The sequence below is a fragment of the Papilio machaon genome, chromosome 17, assembly GCF_912999745.1.
Source record: "Papilio machaon chromosome 17, ilPapMach1.1, whole genome shotgun sequence".
Lineage (NCBI taxonomy): Eukaryota > Metazoa > Arthropoda > Insecta > Lepidoptera > Papilionidae > Papilio > Papilio machaon.
In genome coordinates this window covers 5339614-5358173 of record NC_060002.1, presented here as the reverse complement: position 1 = coordinate 5358173, position 18560 = coordinate 5339614, and the positions used below count along the sequence as shown (strand labels likewise).

The 18560-nt window shown below is 38.8% G+C and overlaps 4 protein-coding genes across 5 annotated transcripts; 2 read left to right on the top strand and 2 right to left on the bottom strand.

The window, feature by feature from the left end:
* Positions 1–509: 509 nt before the first annotated feature.
* Positions 510–4339, top strand: LOC123721906 (uncharacterized PE-PGRS family protein PE_PGRS54-like). Its single transcript, XM_045682009.1, has 20 exons — positions 510–517; positions 622–824; positions 883–1014; positions 1073–1204; positions 1263–1394; positions 1453–1584; positions 1643–1774; positions 1833–1964; positions 2023–2154; positions 2213–2344; positions 2403–2534; positions 2593–2724; positions 2783–2914; positions 2973–3104; positions 3163–3294; positions 3353–3484; positions 3543–3674; positions 3733–3864; positions 3923–4054; positions 4113–4339. Exons 1-20 carry the CDS (start codon positions 510–512, stop codon positions 4337–4339), a joined length of 2682 nt encoding a protein of 893 aa, XP_045537965.1.
* On the bottom strand, positions 4323–10551 carry LOC106721696 (chromosome-associated kinesin KIF4). Its single transcript, XM_014516727.2, has 16 exons — positions 10107–10551; positions 9370–9468; positions 9082–9273; positions 8507–8666; positions 8214–8425; positions 7972–8134; positions 7363–7888; positions 7102–7290; positions 6765–6938; positions 6405–6608; positions 6122–6276; positions 5833–5981; positions 5425–5669; positions 5221–5346; positions 4996–5151; positions 4323–4674 (listed from the first exon to the last, which is right to left on the bottom strand). Exons 1-16 carry the CDS (start codon positions 10345–10347, stop codon positions 4417–4419), a joined length of 3249 nt encoding a protein of 1082 aa, XP_014372213.2. The 5' UTR covers positions 10348–10551; the 3' UTR covers positions 4323–4416.
* A 519-nt stretch (positions 10552–11070) lies between these two features.
* Positions 11071–15059, top strand: LOC106721490. Of its 2 annotated transcripts, XM_045681784.1 has the most exons (4): positions 11071–12469; positions 12638–13766; positions 14127–14336; positions 14847–15058. In XM_045681784.1, exons 1-4 carry the CDS (start codon positions 11253–11255, stop codon positions 14925–14927), a joined length of 2637 nt encoding a protein of 878 aa, XP_045537740.1. In that variant the 5' UTR covers positions 11071–11252; the 3' UTR covers positions 14928–15058. The 2 variants fall into 2 exon arrangements, with proteins under 2 accessions (XP_045537740.1, XP_045537739.1); XM_045681783.1 differs by having other exon boundaries at positions 11071–13766; positions 14847–15059.
* Positions 15060–17439: 2380 nt separating this feature from the next.
* On the bottom strand, positions 17440–18275 carry LOC123721884 (bombyxin C-1-like). The gene is made up of 2 exons (XM_045681957.1): positions 18084–18275; positions 17440–17606 (listed from the first exon to the last, which is right to left on the bottom strand). The coding sequence occupies exons 1-2, from the start codon at positions 18247–18249 to the stop codon at positions 17440–17442; spliced, it is 333 nt and encodes a 110-aa protein (XP_045537913.1). The 5' UTR covers positions 18250–18275.
* Positions 18276–18560: the final 285 nt, after the last annotated feature.

The window sequence follows — 18560 nt, the reverse complement described above, 5'->3', positions numbered from 1 at the left end:
ATTCCGAAATTAATGCATATTGAATAGAATGTTAAACACTCAATACTGGATATAAGTCAATCAAAATAAAACCACAATTATATTTTTACATAAATATTAAATATTAGTGCTTAAATTAATAATAATTAAATAATAAATTAATAGTTTGATTACAGTCTTCTTGTCATTCAGTCTGAAAAATAAATTAACTAAAATTAATTAGCGTAACATATATTGACAGATATTTCAAATTATAAATAAACTAATTGAAATTTATGTTAATACTACAGAAGACCTAGACTCACCTTTATTAATTTCGTTTGTCTGTTCTTCGGGGAAGAAAAAACACTTCTTTTTCTTGACATATGTTGCTTCAAGGTTATCCCTGTAAACGAAAATTAAATTAATTACAAAGTAAATTATATTAAACTTGGTAGTACAGAGTAAAAAATCCGAATATTAGGATTGTTTTACGGTTTTTAAGTGCGTAAGGTGGCTCTTATATTCTACTCACCGGTTAACAAAGTAAGATGGCGGGGTGATGTTCATATCGGTGTTTTCAGGACTCGAGTGCTGGGAAAGAAAAAATAAATTTGAAAATGTCACATTGCCTTTTAAATAATTCTTTAAATTTACTACTAGTTTTATCTCTGGCGAGTCTTACTTGGTTCTCCTTGTCGTGGTGTTGCGCTGCGTGGTTGCGGTTCTTGCAGAGCGCGTGCTGACAGCGGCAGGCGGTGCCGCAGCTGACGCTGGTCTTCACGCAGCCACAGATCTTGGTGGAGCAGGAGCCGCGACAGGTGCAGTGCGGGACACCTTCGTTACGTCTATTGTAGGTGTCGGAGGTAACTTACTTGGTTCTCCTTGTCGTGGTGTTGCGCTGCGTGGTTGCGGTTCTTGCAGAGCGCGTGCTGACAGCGGCAGGCGGTGCCGCAGCTGACGCTGGTCTTCACGCAGCCACAGATCTTGGTGGAGCAGGAGCCGCGACAGGTGCAGTGCGGGACACCTTCGTTACGTCTATTGTAGGTGTCGGAGGTAACTTACTTGGTTCTCCTTGTCGTGGTGTTGCGCTGCGTGGTTGCGGTTCTTGCAGAGCGCGTGCTGACAGCGGCAGGCGGTGCCGCAGCTGACGCTGGTCTTCACGCAGCCACAGATCTTGGTGGAGCAGGAGCCGCGACAGGTGCAGTGCGGGACACCTTCGTTACGTCTATTGTAGGTGTCGGAGGTAACTTACTTGGTTCTCCTTGTCGTGGTGTTGCGCTGCGTGGTTGCGGTTCTTGCAGAGCGCGTGCTGACAGCGGCAGGCGGTGCCGCAGCTGACGCTGGTCTTCACGCAGCCACAGATCTTGGTGGAGCAGGAGCCGCGACAGGTGCAGTGCGGGACACCTTCGTTACGTCTATTGTAGGTGTCGGAGGTAACTTACTTGGTTCTCCTTGTCGTGGTGTTGCGCTGCGTGGTTGCGGTTCTTGCAGAGCGCGTGCTGACAGCGGCAGGCGGTGCCGCAGCTGACGCTGGTCTTCACGCAGCCACAGATCTTGGTGGAGCAGGAGCCGCGACAGGTGCAGTGCGGGACACCTTCGTTACGTCTATTGTAGGTGTCGGAGGTAACTTACTTGGTTCTCCTTGTCGTGGTGTTGCGCTGCGTGGTTGCGGTTCTTGCAGAGCGCGTGCTGACAGCGGCAGGCGGTGCCGCAGCTGACGCTGGTCTTCACGCAGCCACAGATCTTGGTGGAGCAGGAGCCGCGACAGGTGCAGTGCGGGACACCTTCGTTACGTCTATTGTAGGTGTCGGAGGTAACTTACTTGGTTCTCCTTGTCGTGGTGTTGCGCTGCGTGGTTGCGGTTCTTGCAGAGCGCGTGCTGACAGCGGCAGGCGGTGCCGCAGCTGACGCTGGTCTTCACGCAGCCACAGATCTTGGTGGAGCAGGAGCCGCGACAGGTGCAGTGCGGGACACCTTCGTTACGTCTATTGTAGGTGTCGGAGGTAACTTACTTGGTTCTCCTTGTCGTGGTGTTGCGCTGCGTGGTTGCGGTTCTTGCAGAGCGCGTGCTGACAGCGGCAGGCGGTGCCGCAGCTGACGCTGGTCTTCACGCAGCCACAGATCTTGGTGGAGCAGGAGCCGCGACAGGTGCAGTGCGGGACACCTTCGTTACGTCTATTGTAGGTGTCGGAGGTAACTTACTTGGTTCTCCTTGTCGTGGTGTTGCGCTGCGTGGTTGCGGTTCTTGCAGAGCGCGTGCTGACAGCGGCAGGCGGTGCCGCAGCTGACGCTGGTCTTCACGCAGCCACAGATCTTGGTGGAGCAGGAGCCGCGACAGGTGCAGTGCGGGACACCTTCGTTACGTCTATTGTAGGTGTCGGAGGTAACTTACTTGGTTCTCCTTGTCGTGGTGTTGCGCTGCGTGGTTGCGGTTCTTGCAGAGCGCGTGCTGACAGCGGCAGGCGGTGCCGCAGCTGACGCTGGTCTTCACGCAGCCACAGATCTTGGTGGAGCAGGAGCCGCGACAGGTGCAGTGCGGGACACCTTCGTTACGTCTATTGTAGGTGTCGGAGGTAACTTACTTGGTTCTCCTTGTCGTGGTGTTGCGCTGCGTGGTTGCGGTTCTTGCAGAGCGCGTGCTGACAGCGGCAGGCGGTGCCGCAGCTGACGCTGGTCTTCACGCAGCCACAGATCTTGGTGGAGCAGGAGCCGCGACAGGTGCAGTGCGGGACACCTTCGTTACGTCTATTGTAGGTGTCGGAGGTAACTTACTTGGTTCTCCTTGTCGTGGTGTTGCGCTGCGTGGTTGCGGTTCTTGCAGAGCGCGTGCTGACAGCGGCAGGCGGTGCCGCAGCTGACGCTGGTCTTCACGCAGCCACAGATCTTGGTGGAGCAGGAGCCGCGACAGGTGCAGTGCGGGACACCTTCGTTACGTCTATTGTAGGTGTCGGAGGTAACTTACTTGGTTCTCCTTGTCGTGGTGTTGCGCTGCGTGGTTGCGGTTCTTGCAGAGCGCGTGCTGACAGCGGCAGGCGGTGCCGCAGCTGACGCTGGTCTTCACGCAGCCACAGATCTTGGTGGAGCAGGAGCCGCGACAGGTGCAGTGCGGGACACCTTCGTTACGTCTATTGTAGGTGTCGGAGGTAACTTACTTGGTTCTCCTTGTCGTGGTGTTGCGCTGCGTGGTTGCGGTTCTTGCAGAGCGCGTGCTGACAGCGGCAGGCGGTGCCGCAGCTGACGCTGGTCTTCACGCAGCCACAGATCTTGGTGGAGCAGGAGCCGCGACAGGTGCAGTGCGGGACACCTTCGTTACGTCTATTGTAGGTGTCGGAGGTAACTTACTTGGTTCTCCTTGTCGTGGTGTTGCGCTGCGTGGTTGCGGTTCTTGCAGAGCGCGTGCTGACAGCGGCAGGCGGTGCCGCAGCTGACGCTGGTCTTCACGCAGCCACAGATCTTGGTGGAGCAGGAGCCGCGACAGGTGCAGTGCGGGACACCTTCGTTACGTCTATTGTAGGTGTCGGAGGTAACTTACTTGGTTCTCCTTGTCGTGGTGTTGCGCTGCGTGGTTGCGGTTCTTGCAGAGCGCGTGCTGACAGCGGCAGGCGGTGCCGCAGCTGACGCTGGTCTTCACGCAGCCACAGATCTTGGTGGAGCAGGAGCCGCGACAGGTGCAGTGCGGGACACCTTCGTTACGTCTATTGTAGGTGTCGGAGGTAACTTACTTGGTTCTCCTTGTCGTGGTGTTGCGCTGCGTGGTTGCGGTTCTTGCAGAGCGCGTGCTGACAGCGGCAGGCGGTGCCGCAGCTGACGCTGGTCTTCACGCAGCCACAGATCTTGGTGGAGCAGGAGCCGCGACAGGTGCAGTGCGGGACACCTTCGTTACGTCTATTGTAGGTGTCGGAGGTAACTTACTTGGTTCTCCTTGTCGTGGTGTTGCGCTGCGTGGTTGCGGTTCTTGCAGAGCGCGTGCTGACAGCGGCAGGCGGTGCCGCAGCTGACGCTGGTCTTCACGCAGCCACAGATCTTGGTGGAGCAGGAGCCGCGACAGGTGCAGTGCGGGACACCTTCGTTACGTCTATTGTAGGTGTCGGAGGTAACTTACTTGGTTCTCCTTGTCGTGGTGTTGCGCTGCGTGGTTGCGGTTCTTGCAGAGCGCGTGCTGACAGCGGCAGGCGGTGCCGCAGCTGACGCTGGTCTTCACGCAGCCACAGATCTTGGTGGAGCAGGAGCCGCGACAGGTGCAGTGCGGGACACCTTCGTTACGTCTATTGTAGGTGTCGGAGGTAACTTACTTGGTTCTCCTTGTCGTGGTGTTGCGCTGCGTGGTTGCGGTTCTTGCAGAGCGCGTGCTGACAGCGGCAGGCGGTGCCGCAGCTGACGCTGGTCTTCACGCAGCCACAGATCTTGGTGGAGCAGGAGCCGCGACAGGTGCAGTGCGGGACACCTTCGTTACGTCTATTGTAGGTGTCGGAGGTAACTTACTTGGTTCTCCTTGTCGTGGTGTTGCGCTGCGTGGTTGCGGTTCTTGCAGAGCGCGTGCTGACAGCGGCAGGCGGTGCCGCAGCTGACGCTGGTCTTCACGCAGCCACAGATCTTGGTGGAGCAGGAGCCGCGACAGGTGCAGTGCGGAACACCTTCATAGTTACGTTTTGTCGCTCGCGCTGAGTCCGCATCGTTCACAGACCAATTCATTTTAAGGCGAGAACGTTGAGCCTGTTAATAGATTATGAATTTCAAATCTTTCTGATGACATCAAACGATTTTCTTTTACTAGGTTTTAGGATCCATAGGTCGCTGGTTCATATCCGGCTCGAAGGACCAATTGCTCGCATGTACAATAAAAATGCAGCTTAAACATATTAATTCATATTTATTTTAAGATATAACAAGAAAATGACATGCATGAAAATTAAATTTTATAAGGCAAGTGTTGCAATAACAAAAAAATAAATAAATAAAAATAGCTCCTAGCTAAGTTGCCATTTTAATATTTAAATGTTTAATATTTATTAAACAGTATAAATCTTTACTGACCTGTATCCGTTTGAACAAAGGTGTGGCAACCCAGTCGGGGTCTTTCTCAGAGTCTACATCCTCCTCGTCAGTAACGGGGTAAACATGTTGTTTCTTCTGCCTCTTTGCGTTAGCATAGAACGATTGCAACTCCTCCAGCTCATCAGATAACTTTTTCTGAAAATGGTTAACTCTTTATTTATTGTCCTCCTTATATTAAATCACACATAAAGTAATAATCCATACATTTTCAATCTCCAACTGTTCGAGGCGGTCCTGCTGGTACTGTATGACAGCCTGCAGCTGCTTGCACGCCTCGTTCTTCTCACCTCTTACAGTCACACCACGTTGTAACGCCAGCAAGAAACTCACCTGGAAAATAAAAAATGCAAAATTAAGCGAGAAATATAGTTTTTAGTAACAGGACCAGATAGAGAGAGCTTTCCTTACCTTCTCTTCACATTGCTGTTTCACCTTAACTAATTGTGCTTCGAGTTCGGTCTTCCGGTTCTCAAACTCCACAACCAGTCTGTCGTACTTCTCCTTCACTTCCTCGTATCTCGACTGGTAGCCGTTCTCACTCTTGTTCTGCAGCTCTTTCTTTGTATCCACTAAAAACTCGAATAGACATTTAAGCGCCGCCTTAGCTTCTATCATTGTCTGAATATTATCCCATTGAGTGCGAGTTTTGTTCTCTGTAATAATTAAATAATTAAGGTAATTTTCAAATAATTCATTGTCAAAAGTAAAATTAAATATAACATATCCGTACTAGCGGATAGCTAGAATTACAAAAAAGAAATATTTACAACTTTTTTTTATAAAATACATACTATTAAGTATGAAAAATTCCGTTACCTTGGTCTGCTATTAACATCTTCTGCTGCAGATCGGATATCTGCGCCTTCCGCAGCGCGAGGTCATTTTCCAGTTCAGCCAACTTCTCTCTATTGGCCTCATCATCTGGACTGTTCTTGAGTATCGCTATCTGTTCTGTCACCCACGCTCTGAAAATGTAGTAATGACAACAAATTTTCGTAAACGTTTAAGACTATTAAAATTAATATTTTTTAGCAAAGTTTTTGGCTATACTGTGTGTTGCCATTTTAAAATTATATATGTAAAAAGTCAAAAAAATATTTGTTACCTGTATTCCATTAGTTCGTTCAGCGATTTCTCAGCCTCCACAATACTGAGATGTACTTCAAGTTCCTGCTCAATGTACTGCTGAATGGCACCAGTTTTGACAACACCTTTAGCGTTGCGTTTCATGTTGGACTGCTTCTGTCTATCTAGAGCTTCCTGGTAACAAAAACAATTTATATAGATTAATGCCAAGGACATGTTACATTTTATGGAAAAAATACTGTTTATTTTACGCTTGTTGTCAATGCGCAGGCGCAGTATAGTTAGTTGTGGCAATATGTTACCTTGAGACGTTTGTTGACGGCGACGGCTTCCTCCATCTTGCGCTTGAGCACATTACGCTGCTTTGCGTGTAGAGACTCCATCTTGGCCATCGCATTCGCACGTTTCCTGTCTTCATTGCGCAGTCGCAGCATAGTTCGTTCATTATCTGCCTTCCATTTGCGGAACTTCTCACTTTCTTCACGCATTTGTTTGATTATTTTCACCTGAAAAATTATTAATAGTAAAACTTTGCGTAGATGATTTGATAGTCTCTTTCTGTCTTAAATTCAATTCAAAATATTGACTGTATAATAAATCTTTGGACATTTTAAGGTTATCAAATCTATTTGGTAGAACCGCAAAAATTAAATAAAACCCACCTTATTCACTTTCATAGCTTGCAATTCGGCGTTGAGTATAGCGATCTTAGCTTCATTCTTTTCTTTTATTTTGATAATGTTGGCAAGTTGTTGGCATTTCTTCTTCAGATCAGATATCTCCGACTCCAATGTGGATAGCTTGGTACGAAGTTCATCGTGTGTCGAGTTTCTAGTCTGTTAAATTTTTTTTTTCAAATTGTACTTAGTAACAAATTTATAAAAAGTAATAAGACAATCACTTAGTTTTATAGCAAAATATAAGTTCATAAGAATTCATTCAATCTTCAAGTTCTTTAAGCAAATGTCACATAGTTTAGACTATTTTGTTACACATTACCTTAGTTTGTTTCAACTGCTGCATGAGCTCATCTCTCTCCTTCTCCAAATGAGCAATCTTCTCTTCATTTTCTTTTAGATTATGGTGGCTATCTATAACATCTTTATTACTAGCAAGTATAGCTTGTACAACTGAAGCTTTGATAGCCATAGCTCGATTTAACTCTTGCAATTCTTGATTCAATGCAACCTACCAACAAAAACATAGTCATTATAATATAGGACATTAATAAGTACAATATTTTAGTAAAACTACACATACCTGACCCATGGCTCTTTTCTCTTCCTCCATAACAGCTTGATCTTCATTAAGAGGAATTCCATCATCAACTTTTTCACTGTCATTTTCTTCTTTAACATACGACAGTTTAATTTCATGATCAATTAATTCTTCATTGGTCTTCATGTTAACAAATTGCAAATCCTCTAGCCTTCCTTTAATTTCTTTAAGATAGTCAACAACACTGTTCTTTTGTTCTTCATCAGAAACTTTGTCAGTTGTATTCAAATTATCAATAGTTTGATTGCACTGTTCTGTCAATTCATTCAGTTTTCTTTCAATCTTATCCTTGGCTGTCTCCGCTAGTAGTGCCTTCTCACATAAATTTGTATTTTCTATCAGAACATTGCTAAGATGTTCAGTCATTTGCTTGTGTTTCTTCATGAGATCGGCATATTTTGCTTTTTCTATTTCTAATTCTTCTCTTAAATGCTCATCACCATTTTCATTGATGGTTGGCAGTTTTCCTACTAACTGAAGTCTCAGTTCATTCACCAAGTTGTTTAATCTGTAATAGAAATGTGTTATAACAGACATGAAGGACTTGTACTATATTAGTATGAATTAGGAGTGTATGTATGTATGTATGACCTGATGATCTCAGCGGCCTTGGCGTCCTGGTTGATGACGGGCTTATTGCGGATGCGACGCGCGCGGTCCGCGTACCGCAACGTCGACACCGTCTCGTCCAAGTTGTAGTCTGCGGGACTCACGCACGCCACCATCATCGTCAGCGAGTTGCCACCCAGACTGTCTGCACAACGTCCATACAACATCACACAATGTCACACAACAGTCATACAACCTCACACTGACACACACACACCACTTACCTTGCAACAACCTCGTCAGCTTGCTGTCTCTGTAGCTGATGAAGCTTCTGTTGGTGCCGTCACCCAGTGCAGATATCACATTCCCTAGTGCTAAGAGACCTTGATTTATCTTTACACCTTCTTTAAGTCTTTCACCGCTTGCTTTTGTCTTTTTAACTCTCTCCGACCCAGCTAAATCCACAAAGTGAAATTTTGAGGTAGTTGCAAGGTTTCTGGAATCAATTGAGTTAACTACTTAATGAGCATATAAAGAAATAGAGTTGTTAATCTGATTTAAATGCTAATTAACTTACTTGTCAGTCTTACTCTCTTTAGCAACCATTATGGTGAAGACAGCATGACTTCGGCTGGATGCTTGGTTCATGGCTGTGGATCCTGTCACTCGGCCAATGGAACCCTTCTCCAGCACCAGCATTGTCTCCGCAGTGGATGTTACTGGCAGTTCTGTGATGCCTATAGAAAAATTTGAAATTTCATTAGACTTACACTGCTTTAATGTTTGCCATTTTTTATTAGTATTAGTGGCAGTATTAAGTAACTGATATAGCTTTTGCCTGCAAGCATGTCCAAGCAATTAAATATGTATTAAAAAAACTTCTATTAATAAACGCAGCCTATGTTTTTAGTGATAATGAAGATTTCAAATGGCAAAAGACTTTTTAACATCTGTACCTGTGTATCTGTTTTTGAATTTATTCATTACATACAAAGACTAAAAATCTTTCCCTTTATTATATTTGTGTAGGTAATGTATGGAAAGTAGTCTGAGGTATTCAATTCTTATTTTCTCGACGTTTTTATTATAAAATACAGACATTTAATAGACACTTAGATACTCCAAATCTGGAGGACCAATTTCATAATTTACCTGGCAAATGTACACCTTTATTGATATCCTCTCTAATGTCTATGACACTGTGTCCACGCTCCTTGCCGGAGAGAAGGTCATAGCACTGCTCCTGATACAGTTCCATGAACGAAACTGTTACTTTGAAAGTAAACTTGTTCTCATTGACATCTATGAAGTCAAATATATCAGCAACAGCCAGTGGTATTATTCCTAAAAATATTAAAAAAAAATTGAGATAAACATGACTGGCTGAAATCACATATAATTTTTTTTTTATTAAACAATCTTTTAAAGTTTGTACTTTACCTAATTTTGTTGTATCTCCTTCACCTGAATAATTTGTACCCATTGTGTATGTTTTTCCTGATCCAGTTTGTCCATAAGCAAGTATTGTAACATTGTATCCTAAATTGTAACACATTAAGAAAAAAAAAGTTAAAATCTTTACCACATACAAAGCCATTTATGGGTTCATTATAGTTCATTCTTTTTTATAAAATAATTATAGAAAAGCCATAAGCATTTTTTTCTTAATCTAATATATAAAATTCTCGTGTCACAGTTTTCGTCACCGTACTCCTCCGAAACGGCTTGACCGATTCTCATTAAATTTTGTGATCATATTCAGTAGGTCTGAGAATCGGCTAACATCTATTTTTCATAACCCCCCCCCCCATTTTTTTTTAACTGTGCGCGGACGGAGTCGCGGGCGTCAGCTAGTATACTATATTTTTTGTTTTATGATAAAATTTTTTGACTTAAAAATTTAATTAAATAAACCTAAATTAACACATTTTTTTCTAAGATAGGGAGGCAAACAAGCAGCGGGAACACAGATGTATTCAGCGATGCCCATGGACATCTAAAATTTTATCACACCTCGTTTATAATATATTAAGGGAGGGATTAATAAAACAATTGCAAAATTAATTGATGTCAATCGTTCAAGTTTAGAGAATGAAGTAAAGATTTCATAGTTTAGTTTTTTCATCTGGTATACACAAGAAAAGTGCAAAAATATTTATATAACATTAAACACATACCTTGAAATAATTTTTCTATGAGGGCTTTGACTGCAGTGTCATAAAACTCTTGTTGTGTGATATGTTGTGGAAATACATAATTGTACGTGAATGCAAGGTCTTTTATTTGAACTTGAGGCTCCCCAGGGACTACAGATATACATTCATCACACCCACGTTTTATTTCTTCAGGCATTAGGGGCCTAATTCGTAAAGCCACTTGCACCGTATCAACAGTTCCTTTATTATTCTCACAGTCCATCTTTGTAAGTTCAAGTCACTTAGTAGAAGTATTTTTCGTAATTTTTCAAAATTTAAATACAATTTTCTTTTTGCACTCAAATAGCTCCATTAGGCTGGATTTCATGGATATCGGTTCAGTATCATGTACTATTCGGATATGAGCGTACATACGAGCTAGGATAATTAATTAATTCTCATTACGTTTGAACAAATAGTAAGCAATCACGTTCTATAAAAAGCCATTTCTGTAATGATACAAAAAAGGTACTAAAAAAGTAGTTAAATCTCTTTTCGCCTAAGATTTTATCACAATGGTTCTTAATTGAAACACATTACAACTTATCAAATACATGGATCTTCACTCGTAATACTAAAATCAAACTTTAAAACTTTTAAAATCTTAACGGATCGAAGTCAAATATTGAGATGACAAAGTCAAAATAGAAGAAGCAAAGAGTGGGGCACTTAAAGCTCTTTGCCTACAAATAACAAATGAACAATTTGAAAAAAAAATAGTAATACTTGATCAAATACAATTTATCGTTATGCAGAATGATAGGTATTCTTTAATAAAAATGTTTTTCTTTTACTTGATCTTGTTAAAATAACTTACATACTAGGGAACTTGATGACTTGGTACGCTGAGGCGCGGTACGCATTATTGATTTCTGTGTGTACTCTTTGCCATAAAAAAATTTACTACAACATCATACAGTTGTCAAACAGCTTATTTGTCAAATGCAAAAAACGAGCGAAAGTTTAGAAAACAAAGTTTAGATTAACTTCAGCTTGTAATAAAACATTGATTTTATAATTACCTTTCACATTAAAAGTGTATGTTGTGTAAAATCATGTAAGCCATATTTGTTACTGATTTCATTTACTGCATTTGTGAATTTGTGCTTGTGTCAACTGTTGTACATCATGCCGCCAAAATCTAAAAGGATTAAAAACATTACAACGTCGAAGGAAAACACTATCGATGCAACTAAGGCAATCCAAAAAAGTGTTGTTAAAAATGCTAAGGTTCCCAGAAAAGCTTTAGCCGATAAAACCAATTCGGCGTCAGATGACAATGACCCCGTGACTTCTCCTAAAATTAGGATACAAACAAGAAAAATGAAAGCAATAAATGTAAATACTGCTAAATTAAAAGAAAACGACAAAATTAGGCCGAAACGAAATAAAAAGTTGAGAGATATCTCTACTGAAAATCAAGTTTTAAACATTAAAAGCAATAAACCAATTGAACCAGAAACTCATACGGTATTACAAAAGACACCAGTTGTTATTCTTGAATCAATGCAACAAGTAAGTGAGAAAGTTGTTGAGAAACGTATTGCTGACAGTCGCCCCAAAAGGATATGCCGTCTTCCATCCAAATTTGATGATCATTTTATAAGCCCAAGTAAATGTATTCCAGTTCAACCAATACAGGCAAGTACCCCAATAGTGCAAATCAAAGATAAAAAAATATCTGCTAAATTTGATGATGAAATGAATAAAAGTTTCACTAAAAAAAAACAGCAGACTATATCAACAGATAGCTCTAAAGGTAGTAGTAGTATTGAAAATAGTAGCAGCAGTTACAATTCATCTACGGAAAAACCAAAAAGAAACACAAGATCAACAAAACGTAAATTAATTAAGCCTGTACCGGAAAAACAAAAAGCTAGCAAGAAAATCCCTAATACAAACAAAAAACAAGCTGATACCAATAATAACGCAAAAGATACGAATCCCAAACAAAGTTTTTGCAATACATCACCTTGTAGAGATGTAAATAAAATAACTAGGAATAGAATTATAAAAAAAGATTACTCATTCAGACTCTTTGATGAGAAAAAAGATGCTAAGAAAAGAAGCGCAAATAATCTTGATGTGTATGAATTCACTTACGATCCTGCTCAGGAGCCTCCGCCACCGAAGAAAAAACGCAAAAGAGTAGTTAAGAAAAACCAAGAAAAGCCTAAACATGTTCTTAAAACCAACTATGATAAGAATATTGCAAAATCATTAGCAGATTTAAAAAATATGCTATCTAAAAAAACTGATGCTAAACAGCAAACTGAAACACCAGTACCATCTCAAACCAAATTCACACCTAGTGTTGATAATAAATTTAAAAATGTACCTCAAAATACCAATAATGCTGTAACTGAAAATGTACCTCAAAATACAAATAATGCTGTAACTGAAAATTTACCTCAAAATACAAATAATGCTGTAACTGGAAATGTACTTCAAAATACAAATAATGCTGTAACTGAAAATGTACTTCAAAATACAAATAATACTTTAGCCAAAACTGTAACTCACACGGTAGAAAATGGTTTACAGGCAAATTTCAACTCTTTCAATGTAGAAGACATTGTTTTAAATGATGTATCAATTGCTAATGATTATAATGACTTAAATTATTCCCCTGTAAATTCCCCTGATCATGTAAGACAAGCATCTGAACCTCGAGACGTATGTGCAACAGAAACAGTTACAAATAACGATCCCTTAAATATACAAGAGGATATTAGTTTCTTTGATGATATTCCAGTAGCCAGTAGCAGTATGAATGTGTCTACAAGAAACCCATCAGCTACTCCTTGGAGAGCTGAATATGAACAATTACCAATAAAATGGCAAGTAAATACATATGTTAAACCAAATATGACACCAGCTTTCGAATGTTCATTTATAAATTTTAATGATAAGAAAAAACACGTCTATACAAATATGGTACCAGAAGATCCTGAACCATTACCAGAAATAATCGAAACAGAAACACCATCTAAGTTGAAACAAACAAGCATAATTTCATTCTTCAAAGAAGTTGTAGAGAAACAAACGCGAAAAAAATTAAAAACGAAAACAACTCCAGTTAAAGATCCGGTATTTGACGATCATAACACTGATGTATTGCCTACCGAAGAACCAGTTGCATCTAATTCTATATATAAAACACCACAGAAAACGTCATCCAAAAGGAGTACTGATTTATCAGATAATAAAGAAAATTCAACAGAACTTGTACAAAACTCACCAACGAAATCTAGAACAAAAAAATCTCGTCAAAATGAAATTAATAAAGATGTTACATTCTTTGGATTTGATGAAAGTGAGGAACAAGAAAATGTTTCACCAATTAAAAAAGATAAAGGTAAAATAAATGCATTAAGACCTCGATCCAGAGCTGTATTACAAGAATTTAATGTACAAAAAGGTCCAATACGGATGCCATTGGGGGCTAGAAATAAAAAAGATAGAAATGCAATAAATAAAGTTTTTGATGAAGTAGTAGACATAGAAGAGAATCTTTTCCAAGAAAAAGCTAAAGAAATTACTGAAGAAACAAATAATCCAGTTGAAAGTAATGTTAATATAAGTCCGGAAGATTCCCAGTCTGTGCATTTATTTGAAGATCTTGAAGTTGTACATTCCAAGGTAAGATTTTTTTATTTCCAAGTTATAATTTCTCATACAATCAGTGAGATTAGAAAATCAGATTACCAAAAATAAAAAAGAATTGAAAACAAGGAACGATAAAACTACATTTTGTACAGTAGTAAAGTGTTTTATTGTTATGGAATTTCGTAAAATTCTAACTGCAAGTCATATGCGAATCGTTGGATGCAGAAGGCGGTGAACTGCGTACTGTGGAAGGCATTGGGGATTGCCGATCTCTTCCCCAATGCCTTATAGTGGGCAGAAAAAGGCTGATGATGACGACTTAATGACTGAATTTTACAGTAACTGAGAATACAAGATAATTAATTTATGATATGACCTTATTATATTTTACAGCCACCAAGAAAGAGCTATGGTAAAGCTAAAAAAGTTGCATTCCGACATCATTCCGAATCCAGTGACACACAGGAGGAGATCCAGGATAATCAAGGAGGGTCCAGCGGAGAGGAAGACAACCTAGAGGACCTTACTTTCGAAATACCGACAGCACAAACTAAAAGATTAAGGAAAAAGAAAAAGACGGCCAAACAGCGTACAAGAAAAGAGGTAAACGAATTTATTTATTCTGTTTCAATCCAATACCTAAATTACAGCTAGACCAGGAAAATAAAAAATCTCGCTATATTGCGTGCAAGTATAGAACATCAAATTCCTTACCTATTATATATATATAAATCTCGTGTCACAATGTTTGTCCTCAATGGACTCCTAAACCACTTAACCGATTATAATAAAATTCGCACACCATGTGCAGTTCGATCCAACTTGAGAGATAGGATAGTTTAAATCTCAAATTATAGTCGCAATTTTAATTTATTGCTAATTATTTGTCTGTTATTATTTGACGGTCACAATTATCTGTTAACTCCAAATGATTCTAACAGATGTCGATACCTTTCGACTGGGTTGAGTAAGTAATCAATTGATGGCGCTGCTATGGTAAATCTACGAACGTGTCATATAAGCTTATTAACTGCGCGCGGACGGAGTCGCGGGCGACAGCTAGTTATATATATATATATATATATATATATACAAAGATTTTTTTAATTTCAGGACAAAGAAGCAGAAGAATGGGCGGCTGGTTTCAACTCAATGTGCGAAGATATTGATCATTTTGATTTAATTGTGGAATAATTAAAACAGATGCCATTTTAAAAGGTAAATATAAACTTAACTGTGAGTTTCCATTTGCGAAACATGTATAAAAATCATTGTTATCTCTGGGTTTTTTTAAGAAATACCGTATGAAACATTTTCATATTGCATTTTGAATTTTCTTGGGACTTCTTATAATTTTAAAGACATTTGATGTTAGTATTGTATATTCATATTATTTTTATTTTAAGGCAATTATTATTAAGTTGAATTAATTATAGGAAAGAAGTTTTCAGTTGAAACTTTTAACTTGACCGATATATTCTAGATTTGTGAGTTGATATTGTTCTAGTATTAATTTTTATGTTCGAAGCCTGCTTTGATGGATTGGCCATAATAGTTGTAAAAAAATCTTGTGAGGTGTCAAGGGACACCCGGATGGAACGAAGTTCCTTTCTATTCATTAGTGAAGGAACCAATGTTTATTCTATGAATAAAAAACTTAAGTCTTCACAAGAAGTACATTTTATTTCTATGAATTTTCGTTATATATTGTCACGTCGTTGCCATGGTGAAGTAGCGCTCATTCGTCGTTAACATACTTACTATAGCAAAAAGTGTCGTGACAACTTTTCGTAAGAATTTTTCCGTCTAGCCCCCTTTCACAACGCGCGATAAGGAACTTCGTTCCAAAAATAATCAAAGATAAAAAAGATCGGCCATATTTGACATGATACTGCAAATTTCAGACAGTCTAAGTCAAACTAAATTATTAGCTCTTTAGCGCCCCCCTCTCATTATCAAATGTATGGCCTATTGCCATGGGATTTAAAATTCTCTTAAATTATAAAACTAAAGAAATAATAGATTTCGGTACAATCTTTATTTTCTTTAGGCTTAAATCGAAAACAGATATTTATTTTAATTATAATTAAATTAATTATAGAGGTTTCTTTAAAGGTTAAGTATTTTTCTGAGCCTTTAGTAAAAAATGCATGCAATGAAAAAAAGATTTAACTTTAAAAGTTTTCATTTAAAATACTAACAAATAAATATATTACATTTCTATTTAATTTAATATAATTTATTTATAAAAGAAGTAGTAAATAAGTGCTTATTTTTTATATTTTCTGGCCTGGATACTAGTCCTTTTGGCCGTTAGTGCTTAAATATTAAAATGTGTTGCCATAAGAAAATAAATTAAGTTTTTGTCTACTTTTCTTAGCGTTAAGATTTTAATTTTAAGGATGATTTTAAGGCACGGAATAGAAATTCGTTTTTATTATTAGAGACCGAAAAAAATAGGCTGTACTTCGGATTTTAATCTGATTTATTGACTTAAGCTATGCTTTTTCTCTATATTTGATCTAATATTTTTTATTGACAAGATGATCAAGATTATATTATGTAAAATTGGTATATAGGTTAAGTTCTTGCTAAAGCGGACATTTTAATTTTTTCTGTATAATTTTTTTAAATATTATTGTACTCAATAAAAATAGCTTTTAAATATCGCTGGACGAACTGATTTTTAATAGTGTTATTAAAGTTTTTTTATTTTGACAGCCAATCTTTGGTACAATATCTCAACTCCATTAAGCCTGTGACGTCATCGGTCTCAGGTCTAGTTATTGTGCACGTGTTTTATAATTTTCGTGAAATTGTGTTTTGATCGTCAGGTCTGATAATTAAGATTTTTTTTAAACTGTATATATTAATGTATATTTAATTATATGATTAATATGCAATAAATAATTATTTAATTTACGATTTATTTGATCATGACTTTTGCCATAATTCTCATTTTATTAATAAATTTTTGTATGAAAAATATTGTTTTCTTTACTTCCTTTGTCCAAAAACAAAACTGTTTAAAGACTTAAGTACCATAAATTGTTTCAACATTCATTAAAGATTATGAACTAATTAATATACCTCACGTCTGATGTAATGTCGGCACCGACTGTGTAAGACATGATGTTACCACAAGGAGAAACAAATAATCAAAAATCTAAATAGTCGGTGCCGCCACCAGACAGATATGTACGTTAGTTTATGAGTGAAGTACCATTAGATATGTAATTAAGAGGTAAATTTACCCCCAAAATGGGTTGCAATTTAACAACCCTTGGTGTGATAATCTATAATTTCGATAAATGGAGATATATTTTTGGGTTATATTTCGAAAAAAAGAATAAATTGCAAATAAATATATTAAAAGATTTTATTTCTAAATATGTAATTGATTATATTTACATTTTATTTTCACAGTAATTAAAATTAAATAAAGATCAATAACAATGTGAAAAGCATATAACACATTCAATGCCACTCGAACATAAACACAAGGCGAGTCTGTAGCAGTGAACGTGTTACTGGGGGTTACGAATCACATGACATTTGTAACATATACTGTCTCTTTTCTTTCAATGATAATGTAAGGGATAACTATATTTTTTATATGCGTCAATAAATGTGGCATTACAGTTAAAACCCACAGTTAGCTCGTGTAAATATCGATTTGCATTTTAAATATCAAAATGTATTTAATTTAACAATATGACATGAGTTCATCGATACTGCAAGCTTTGAAGCAACATTCGTCGACTACGAAACGTTTCCCGCGCGACGCTAATCCCATACTTCTAGCCTTTTCAGCTGACAGCCAGGGCCAGTAAGGTATGTCTTCCTCTTTGTAAAGTGGAGGCAAAATTGCATCTGAAAAGGTAAAAATTGTAATTTATTTTCCAATGGTTATTCGATTTAATCCAATAAAAATTAATTTTTAAAGAAAGAACTTGCCAACGAAGATTACTTATCTACTTACATAGGCTTAGTGTAGATTTCTCTTATTAAATTTGCATTAAGGAACTGTGTTTGTAAGAATTAAAGGACACAGAGTGTGGTCATATTATTTAACATGTTTCATGCCACTGCGATATTTTCGAATGAAGGAAAACTCGCCGGGCAAGTCGGTGAATGATGAATGAGTTTAGCTTTTGTTAAAGTTTTTGTTTTACCCCTCAAATTTCTATGACGGGTTATAGATTAGAACAGATTCCCTATTTAATTTGATATGCATTTTATCCCTTTTAACACATTCACTGCTACCTGTGCTTGGACAGTTCACGTTCATACGAAAAAATCTCAGTAGCAATTTGTTAAGTAAGCTTTTATGAAAATTTCACTACTTACTGTAGATGGAATTGCGGTCGGCACGTTTGCCAACTTTTTCATTGTCGGCGTAGCACAGTAACGCCAAAGCTTTCGACAGGACTGGTCCGCAGTACTTCTGAGGTTTCATATCTCTGATGTCCTGCATGGACATCTGACCTCCAATATGTCCCCATGATGACGACATCGTCAAGGATGTAGCGATTATCGCGATAAATACCTTAATCATCTGTCAAAGAAAATATGATTAGTATTTTAAGCAAGCGAGAGAGAAGCTTTTCCATAAGCAATTTTTTTAAGTGAAAACAATAGTTAAATAAATATCTCGTAATACATAGACCGCATCAAGCGGTCGGTATCCGCTGCCGACTGTGATGGGTGATCGAACTTTCGCCAAACACGGACCGCTGTTTCAGTCGCAGCTAAAAAGCATCCAACCGAAAGCTGCTTGTACGTGTATGGCTACCAATAAAATACAATGAACACGCTTATAGAAAA

What these genes read in the sequence shown, in the direction of transcription:
- LOC106721696 (XM_014516727.2), bottom strand. Translation starts at nt 10,347, where the DNA reads ATGGACTGTGAGAATAATAAAGGAACTGTTGATACGGTGCAAGTGGCT. An exon ending in AGAAAAGAGCCATGGGTCAG is followed by an intron (nt 7,291 to 7,362) that starts GTATGTGTAGTT and finishes TTTTGTTGGTAG; the next exon opens with GTTGCATTGAATCAAGAATT. An exon ending in AAGCTATGAAAGTGAATAAG is followed by an intron (nt 6,609 to 6,764) that starts GTGGGTTTTATT and finishes ATAATTTTTCAG; the next exon opens with GTGAAAATAATCAAACAAAT.
- LOC123721884 (XM_045681957.1), bottom strand. Translation starts at nt 18,249, where the DNA reads ATGTCGTCATCATGGGGACATATTGGAGGTCAGATGTCCATGCAGGAC. An exon ending in CGACCGCAATTCCATCTACA is followed by an intron (nt 17,607 to 18,083) that starts GTAAGTAGTGAA and finishes TTACCTTTTCAG; the next exon opens with ATGCAATTTTGCCTCCACTT.
- LOC123721906 (XM_045682009.1), top strand. An exon ending in GTCTATTGTAGGTGTCGGAG is followed by an intron (nt 2,535 to 2,592) that starts GTAACTTACTTG and finishes CGGTTCTTGCAG; the next exon opens with AGCGCGTGCTGACAGCGGCA. An exon ending in GTCTATTGTAGGTGTCGGAG is followed by an intron (nt 2,915 to 2,972) that starts GTAACTTACTTG and finishes CGGTTCTTGCAG; the next exon opens with AGCGCGTGCTGACAGCGGCA.
- LOC106721490 (XM_045681783.1), top strand. Translation starts at nt 11,253, where the DNA reads ATGCCGCCAAAATCTAAAAGGATTAAAAACATTACAACGTCGAAGGAA. An exon ending in TTGAAGTTGTACATTCCAAG is followed by an intron (nt 13,767 to 14,126) that starts GTAAGATTTTTT and finishes TATATTTTACAG; the next exon opens with CCACCAAGAAAGAGCTATGG. An exon ending in AACAGCGTACAAGAAAAGAG is followed by an intron (nt 14,337 to 14,846) that starts GTAAACGAATTT and finishes TTTTAATTTCAG; the next exon opens with GACAAAGAAGCAGAAGAATG.